Source organism: Dermacentor silvarum, chromosome 7 (genome assembly GCF_013339745.2).
Source record: "Dermacentor silvarum isolate Dsil-2018 chromosome 7, BIME_Dsil_1.4, whole genome shotgun sequence".
NCBI lineage: Eukaryota > Metazoa > Arthropoda > Arachnida > Ixodida > Ixodidae > Dermacentor > Dermacentor silvarum.
This window is the reverse complement of record NC_051160.1, coordinates 126231375-126240570: the sequence shown is the minus strand read 5'-3', so window position 1 is coordinate 126240570 and position 9196 is coordinate 126231375. Positions and strand designations below refer to the sequence as shown.

The 9196-nt window shown below is 45.0% G+C and overlaps 1 protein-coding gene across 1 annotated transcript; it reads left to right on the top strand.

Moving 5' to 3' along the window:
- Window positions 1-3991: 3991 nt before the first annotated feature.
- Window positions 3992-7420, top strand: LOC125947206 (baculoviral IAP repeat-containing protein 5-like). The gene is made up of 2 exons (XM_049671610.1): window positions 3992-4424; window positions 7413-7420. Exons 1-2 carry the CDS (start codon window positions 3992-3994, stop codon window positions 7418-7420), a joined length of 441 nt encoding a protein of 146 aa, XP_049527567.1.
- The last annotated feature ends 1776 nt before the right edge of the window (window positions 7421-9196 follow it).

The window sequence follows — 9196 nt, the reverse complement described above, 5'->3', positions numbered from 1 at the left end:
AAAAGTAACTGGAACGCCAATGCATTTCTCCGCAATGTTCGGGAATTAATATCTCGAAACTGGTGCCATCCTGAGAATTAGTTCCTAGTGCATCCGCCTTACGAACTCCACGGCTAGAATTTGTAAATTGCAACACGGCCATAAGTTAATATGTTAAAAACCTAATTGGTGATTTTTAATTAGTTGATTATGCATTTCAATTTTTTGTGCAAGTAATGTCCACCTCTTCGAGTAGACCAGCTCATGAACTAGAATTGCGCTATCTGCCTCAGGCAACCTTTAAAAAAAGTTTGAAAGTGTTTGCTGAAACACCCCGTATTTATGGCCTCTGCATGCAAGAGGCGATGTTTCCATCCTTAATGCGTAAATGTTGTAAATAATTAGAAGAGCTTTTTTTTTCTTTTATTTTGTCGCCAGTCGTTAGCATTGCCTACTGGAAAGAGAATTTAGACACATCACTCACGTGCTTTTCACACGCCGTTGACAGAAGACTCTGCCGAAGGGGTCACAGAAGTCGGCAGGTTTTTTTTCGGGGTCAAAAAAGCGCGCCAAGTAATTTGAAGTGACGTGAACATACATCAACATATTCATTCTCTAGGTATAGGTTATCCATTTAGTTGGCTACCCCCTTCTCTTTAAAAAATATAATAAACTTTGTCCTTTGTATATATTTAAATATATTGTGTCTGAGCGTGGTGTTTTCAACGGAAATTTTTTTAGAATGTTACAGTGTGGAAACACGGATGAGGTAGCCGCCGCTGGTGCTTCCTAGGCGCTTGTCCTCCTATTGTCAGGATTTGCCGAAATAAAGCGAAAGTATAAATTAAACGCCGTGCACGTCCGCGCCAACAATGGTGCCGTAAGCTTTTAGCCACAACAAAAGTGAAAATGTGGAGGCAACGCAAGAGAATCCTCAAATTATGTGGGTAACAGAACTTCAGTAATGACATTTTAGGGGCGGGGGGGCTCGAGCCCAAGAGCCGCCCCCCCCCCCCCCCCCCCCCCCGTAGTCGGCGCCTATGAGAGAGGTTGATTGTAACTCGTGTAACAGCGCGAACACTGATTGTTGATTGTAACTCGTGTAACAGCTGCTATTCTGAAGGTTGATTGTACTCCGCAGATTTCTATATTCCCTGATTGATGACATGGATATGATCCATGGTGGAATATCCCTTCCTGAAGCCCTGAGGCAGTGCGTATAAAGGTCTGCAAGCTTTTATAGCATGCTATCTCCTCCATCCTTGATTAAATCGACTGTTTTCCATCTTCTCCAGGAGCTTTTCCCTGGCCATGTCTTGCAAGGCCCTTCTAAATTCATCGCTAGTTATAGAAGGAGCCTCTGTATCCTGTTCATCACTACTTCGAATCAGCGTAGCTTGGCTGCTCTGGGGACTGTAAAGGTCAGTATAGAATTCTTCCGCTGCTCTTACTATGTCATCAAAATTGCTGATGATATTACCCTGCTTATCTTTCAGTGCATACATCTTGCCTTGTCCTATGCCAAATTTTCTTCTAATTTCAAGCTGCGTCCATATTTTGCTGCTTCCTCAATCTTTTCCACGTTATAATTTCGAATATCTTTTGGTTTCTTCTTGTTGATCTGTTTTGACAGTTCAGCGAATTCTATCGGATCTCTTGAGTTTGACACTTTCACGCTTTGTCGTTTCTTTATTAGGTCATTTGTTACTTGGGAGAGCTTACCTACTGGCTGCCTTGGTGCCTTACCTCCCACTTCAATTGCTGCTTCTGAGATCTTATGATTTCATTCATTATCTCTATGTTGTCTTCATCTTCCTGTTCTAAAGCTGCATATTTGTTTGCGAGCACCAGCCTAAATTGGTCTGCTTTTACCCTTACTGCATCTAGGTTGACCTCTTTCTTCTTGACTAATTTTATTTTTGCTCTCTTCAAATTGAGAGAAATCCTAGACCTCACTAACTTATGGTCGCTGCACTTTACCCTGCCTAATACTTCTACGTCCTGCAATATGCTGGGATCTGCCCGGTACTGAGGATGGCCAAACTACACGTACGCGTGCAGGCGCGCGAAAGCTCGTGCCCACGCGCCTCACACATGTGCAGCTGGTGCAGGACAGATTGTACGCGTCGTAGCGTGGCTCGAGCACAGATATCTGATGTTTACGCACGCAAAGAGATAGCGTTGTCCAACATGGCGGCACCCATATGGCTTCCGTTTCAGCGTCAATTCTCGCGATGGCTACGTTCTCACTATTGAAACTACGTTCTCACTATCAACTATTTAAATGAGCTTTCACTTTATCCAAACTAACCTGAAACGTTAGTTATGAGCGCATAGTGTCCAATTTATGAGATCGTTCTGCCATTCCGGCACCCGTAGGCCTAACGAGACGCGTCCGCATAGAAACACATGGATCCTTCCTCCATGTAGAAACAGGATGGTTGCTAATGGATTGTCTTGGCTTGGGTATGTTTGGCACGAGGCACCAGACGAAACGATGGCAAAATACGAAACAATGGCTGTGTTCCAATTCTTTCCGTCATCGTAGACAGTCTACTTTGACGTCTACGAAGACAGCCAAGACAGCTTCGAGGCCAAGTAATGGAACGCGTTTCGAGCGGTCTGGAAGAGGCTTCTGCGACGTGACGCCACCTCGCGGCGACAAAAAGAAAGAGAAAAGCACACATTAGTTCTGTATTTTAAGTATTTTCGCCTGCGAACCTGTGAAAAACATGATGTGACTTACATTTAGGGTATATATAAAAGCGTGTCTACGTTTTTGTGTGCGCAGACAACCTTCCCGTCGAGTTTTTAAGTCCTGCTCAGTTGCCATCTTGTTTAGACAGGAAAGTAGCCTGAATCGTTCTTGACTGCGATGCTGTCTTCGCGATGCTGTCGACTTTGACATCTTCGTGAGAATTGGAACGAGACTTAAAATGGCCGCCGTCCGCTTAGCTGTCTATTTAGCCGTCTAAGGCGAGTATTGGAACACACCCAATGTCTACCAAGGCGAAAATGTAAGCCAAGGGGGCACGCGCTGACGCGCGTCTTGCAGGTTCAAACCGCCATTACTCGCGAGGCGCGGCAAACGTAAGGCGCGTGGGCGCAAGCTAACTCTCGCGCGCCGCACGCGTACGTGTAGTTTGGCCTTAAGACCTTCGGCATACGACACTGCTGCAAGATTAAAAAAGTTTTTTTTTTGTCCAAGAAGAACATGCCGAATCATGTGTATTGAATAACACCGATTTTCATCACCTTAGATGACAGCAGATGGTGTTTAGCAAGAAAATTTCAAGTTTAATTTACGAGAATGCGTTGTCGAATACCAATGCTTAATTTTTATTCCCACAGGTCTGGTTTGGCACCTTCCCCTCAATGTATTTATTGCAATTAACCCGAAACTATTGAACATTTCTTTATAGAGTGCCGTAGGTTCGACGTCCACTTCTATAAGGTCCCCTTCGCCAACTTAAATTGGCCATTATACGCTTCCTGTGATACTGACTCTTGGGGCGTCGGCACTAGGACACTGCAATAGGAACGTATGTGATGCCATATTTAATTTTGCAATTGAAACAGAGAGACCACCGTGTTAATTTTATCGTTTTATTTTCCTCAACATGAAAACAAAAATGTTTACTTCGTATTTTAATATAACATAGCCTGAAAATTGATATTAATGATGAGTAATAATTTAATATCTCATTCTTGAATTACAAAATTCTATTGAAGTAGTCTTCCCTTTTTACCTATTGCCCCCCGATCCATGGCCTATTCCCCGTAGCGGGTTCAGCCATACCCCTGGGCACCTGACCACACCCAACCAGAGGTTTACAGCCTGTGCTCCATGCGTATAGCTCGACATGTCCGAGGAACCGAAGCCATCCCTCGACGTCTCCTTGCGGGAGTTGTTGGTGGCACATACGGACGCACAAATGAACCTATTCGAGAACCAGCTGGCCAGCTTCAAGAACTGGCCGCTTACGGACGACTGCCTGTGCTCGCCGGCGCGATGATGGCCGCAACCGGTTTCTACCATTGTCCCATGGAGAACGAGCCAGACCTTGCTCGTTGGTACGTGTGCCTCAAGGAGATGGCCGCAGACGGTTTCTACCATTGTTTCATGGAGAACGAGCCAGACCTTGCTCGTTGCTACGTGTGCCTCAAGGAGATGGCCGCAGCCGTCTTCTACCATTGTTTCATGGAGAACGAGCCAGACCTTGCTCGCTGCTACGTGTGCTTCAAGGGGATGGCCGAGTGGAAGCCGAACGCCGACCCGTTCGAGGAGCACGCTCGTTCCACCGAGTGCGAGTTTCTTCGCTTGGGTAAAAAGCCGGAGGAGTTGACTGTTCTGTACTTTTTTCAACTGGAGAAAGCTCGCATGCAGAACAAGGTGCGAAAATACGTGGCAGTTCGCGAGGCGGAGAAGGCGCTGAACGAGTTGCGTAAAGCCAAGTCACGCTCCTTGGTCACGTCCTTTTTTTTTGAAACCTGTCGTCACAATAAATATCTAGTTACAAATACCCGAACAGATTTGTTGCATGTCCAAGAGGGAACGGTAGTATGGGCCTTGTAGTATTTAGCGTTTTATATATGCCGGGAGGACGTCGTGGCCGAAAACGAAGGTGGCGGATGTCCGGGGCAATTCCGCGACATGTGCCTTGTGTTTTCATTAGCGGTGTTGCAGAACGAACAGGTAGAGCCATATGGGTCGCGGTAGTGTGGAACGAGAGGACGGTCACAGCCACCGTACATACAACCGCGACACAAGTGCAGCTCTGCAAGGCCACCTTTTCACGGCGAGTAAACCCGCCAGATAGGTTTGAACCACAAGGGGGTGGCATGATTGCTCGTTGTGGTGCGTCGGAGGTTTTCTTTCTTTCGAAGCAAGTGTCCCGATGTGTCTTCGAGAAAGTGCGTAAGCGGCCAAGGCACGGTACACGAGGACGACTAGTCGAATCCACAAGGGCATTTCGAGGTATAGAGCCGCACAGGGGACCCACTGGACGCCTATCTGGATAGATGTGGCGGCAAGACGTTGAATGGCATCTGCGAGCGTCGATGAACGAGTTACTTTGCGAATATCGTGGATCGCTTGCGTTGGGAGTCCGTGCGAATGACGATCTGGTTATGAAATGGTTTCGCCAGCCATGAAGTAAGGCCATCGCGTACGGCGGCGATTTTGACAAGGTATATATTGATTTCCGATATTAAAAAAACATTAAAAATATTTCTTTCGAGAAAAACTTCGGTAATGTTTTGCAAAGCTGTCAGCAATACACAAAGAGTAATACAATAAAATACGTGGTTGCGCTAATGACTATTGGCTGCGTCGACTCAAGGCTTTAGTATTGAGGGAAATGTAGAGGCAAGTCGAGTATACTTTCATCCATAGCATGCGAGAAATATTTACAGAGACAGCTTTTTTTGGGGAGATACATTGCGAGCTTCGATATCACGTGCCACATAGATAATGTTACGGTCAGAAATTCGCTGTTCAACAGATACTGTACCAATATCGATACATACATACATACATACATACATACATACATACATACATACATACATACATACATACATACACACACACACACACACACACACACCACACACACACACACCTACATAACGGCGTCTTTAATGCCATATAGCTTGCGGTGTGTGACTTGTGGTGTGTCTCTCGACTTGTGTCGACTTTTGTGGGGTGTGTGTCTCTTATTCTATCCGTCCTCGTTTTTGCGCGCTGTTTTATTTGAAGATGAACCATATAGCTCGGCTGATATAGATGATGTCGCACGCCCAAGACGGATCGAGACTCGCTGTCCTGTACAGGGCACAAAAAGTCCGTATGAGGAGCAGTTTTGAATTGTAGAGCCATCCGTGTTCCTTTTATGCGTCATGAAAATTCGGGTTGCGTTCATGCGTTCAAAAAAAGTATTGTAGTCAGTCGTGCCCAACGATTTCGTGCCTAACGTCATGCAGTCCTTTGATGATGCAAATACTGGAACTATCGAATCTCTCTCCAGAGATTCGATAGTTCCAGTATTTGCATAGAATTTACACATTACATAGGCTTGCAGTCTCAGTATCTTCCCACCCTAAAAAAAAAAAACAAAAACAAAAAACGAATAAAACATCTGGAGGTCGGACTGTCGAATACTTGATTGTGTAAGCATGACTTACCTTAGATATGTTGGTGAAAGCGGCTTTGTCAAATGGGAAGAACTATTACAGTACCATTTGAAAACTGAATCCAATTTTTGATATCGGAATATGCTACTTCTCACGCTGCTTGCAAATTTCATTTGTAGGCTGTTTGTACATTGTACTTGTCGCGTGTACGAGTTACACTATCGCATTACAAAAAAAAAAATTACAGCGAAGCTGTCAGTGCGACTAAAAGCGCTCGAAAACGTTATATGCCAGTTTTCGCGTTTTTATCTGAAGGAAGTATATTATTCACGAAGTTTTCATTTTGATAAATGATAGGGAATGTTGGAGGTCATATGCAGGTCAATTGCACGAGAGATCAAAACGGGTGGTATATTTGAAATTTTTTTTAATTTTCTGATAATTTTACACATTACGCGCACGTGATTGAATAGTGCTAAGCTGCTGCTTGTTTATAAAGGAAAAAAATATTTGTAAACGAGAAAAATATCATCAAAAGTGGTCGGGCGACAACGACAATTTTACGAAATGTGCTTTTTCTTATGTTCGTGACAATGCTTAATGTGACGCGTGTGTAATATACCAAATATATTTATTTCCAGTACAAATAGAAGTAAAGGGAATGTAGCTCACGGAATTTTGTGAATTCGTGAACAAAGCACCTTTGTGAAAACAATTCTCAAGAATGCTACATTTTTCAATCTTGCTCATTTTTGGGACTTTGTTCCTTCTTCACTGTACATCCCAGCTGGTTTCGATGTACAGCAGAGATAGGCCTTTATGTGGATGACGAACCTGTGCATTTTCATTTTTGTTCCAATTTTTAAAGTAATAATTTTTTTCACTCAGAAAAACAAAGTTTGAAAAATGTAACTTTATTGAGAAATGTATATAAAGAAACCTCTTCTCAATCTCGTTCAAAGTCACGCTAATTGTTATCTGAGGATTGCGGAATAATATTATGAAAAACATGTTGCATCCTTTTTATTGGAACAAACTTACAAATATTCGAATATTGTGTTTCAAGAGAGTGGTCCGTAGTGTGGAAATGAGCATTTCTTGCGAAAAATGACAACCACACACTCCCTTCTCTTTTGAGCCTTGCTGAACGGCAAGGATGAGGTATTTGCGGTCGATGAAAAATGTTTTCGGAAAGACAAATAACTGTTTGAACGAAATGCACTGGCGTAGTTCGTGATTTCAGTACGGAGGCCGATATTCCTCCAGGCTTCTGCAGCCCTCCATTCTTCATTTTTCAGCAATGTGACAAAATGAAAGCTATGAAAATGTACAGTGGGCTAACGGGGGTGTATTCCTTCTGCAGTGTGCCTGTGTGCCAGTTCAGACGATGTCGAAGCGCAGACGACAGTGAAATGCGTGTGTGCAAACGACATCAAAGCCCGATTGTGCAGACGACAGCGAGGTGCACGGCTGTGCTAGAAAGGCAAATGCAGCGAGAAACTTCTGAGCTTTATGCTATGTGTTTTAGAACTCCGTATTTAGGTTACTATGCTCACTGCTCTGCGATTGCAAGTGTTCTGTCTTGCGTGAGGCTTGAGTTGTCGTCTGCCGCTCTGCTTGGTTTACAGGCATGGTTCAGGTTACCGGATACCGCCGCTTGAGTTACAGCGGCCGGAGTGTGCAAGGGTGGTGCGCGGCACCTCGGCAATTGTATAAAATCTGCCTCCATTCCACCCTGTGAAAGTGTGTCTAAAGCGAAGCTGTTGCCGACGTTACACGAGCACGACCGATGTACGTTAGACGACGTTAGACAAGCACCACCACTACAAGCGACGTACGTCACATGCGCACGCACGTGCGCGGAAGTGCAGCATACATGCTCATTCTCCTAGGCCCTCCGCCAAGCGCAAGTGTCTTATTGACTGATTCAATTTTTGAAAGTGAATTGCGTCAGAGAATTCTTAAAGGACGACTTACAGATAGAGTGTAATTGGAATATACGAGAAAACATATTTCTGTTACGCGGAAACTCAATGACAAAGCCCTACTACCGCTGCAGTTTGAGGTCTGTCTCAGTGGCTGCGGCCGCTAGCTGGAGGCACGGTTTTTCGACAGTGGTTGCCGTAATGTCGACTACGGTCTCAGCACACGCTGTGCGATAGATACAACGGGCAGAGCGCCCGCACATCAAGGATAGATACATTGTGTGCACCCGTACGTTACGCGCACGCGCACCTGTGCGGAAATGCAGCATGTACATGTGCGTAAATGCAGCCTCGAGGATTCTCCAAGGCCTTCCGCCAAGCGCAAGGGCGTTATTGAACTGATTGATTTTCTCAAAGTAAACTGCGTCACAAAATTCGTAAAGTACGACTTACAAGCTGCAGACATGATAGCTTCGGATTGTAATTCGAATATACGAGAAAAACGGCATCGTCACGTGACGATATCGCCTGATGACGTAATTTGGTGACGTCATCGCGTCAAACGTGCCGTGACGAGGTGACGTCTTTGTCAAGTTATGATGCCACCTGATGACGTCATGTGAAGCCTCTTGGAGAAGCACCACACTGTGCGCTTCCCGCTTTGCCCTGTCCGGGATCGGCCCACATTTTTGTGTGAACAACCGCGCACGCAGACACGAAAAATCTAGACCAACTAGAGGCTAACATCATCATCATCATCATCATCATCATCATCATCATCATCATCATCATCAGCCTATATTTATGTCCACTGCAGGACGAAGGCCTCTCCCTGCGATCTCCAATTACCCCTGTCTTGCGCTAGCGTATTCCAACTTGCGCCTGCGAATTTCCTAACCTCATCATCCCACCTGACTTTCTGCCGTCCTCGACTGTGCTTCCCTTCTCTTGGTATCCATTCTGTAACCCTAATGGTCCACCGGTTATCCATCCTACGTATTACATGGCCTGCCCAGCTCCATTTCTTCCGCTTAATGTCAACTAGAATATCGTCTACCCCCGTTTGTTCGCTGATCCACACCGCTCTCTTCCTGTCTCTTAACGTTACTCCTAAGATTTTTCGTTCCATTGCTCTTTGTGCGGTCCTTAACTTGTTC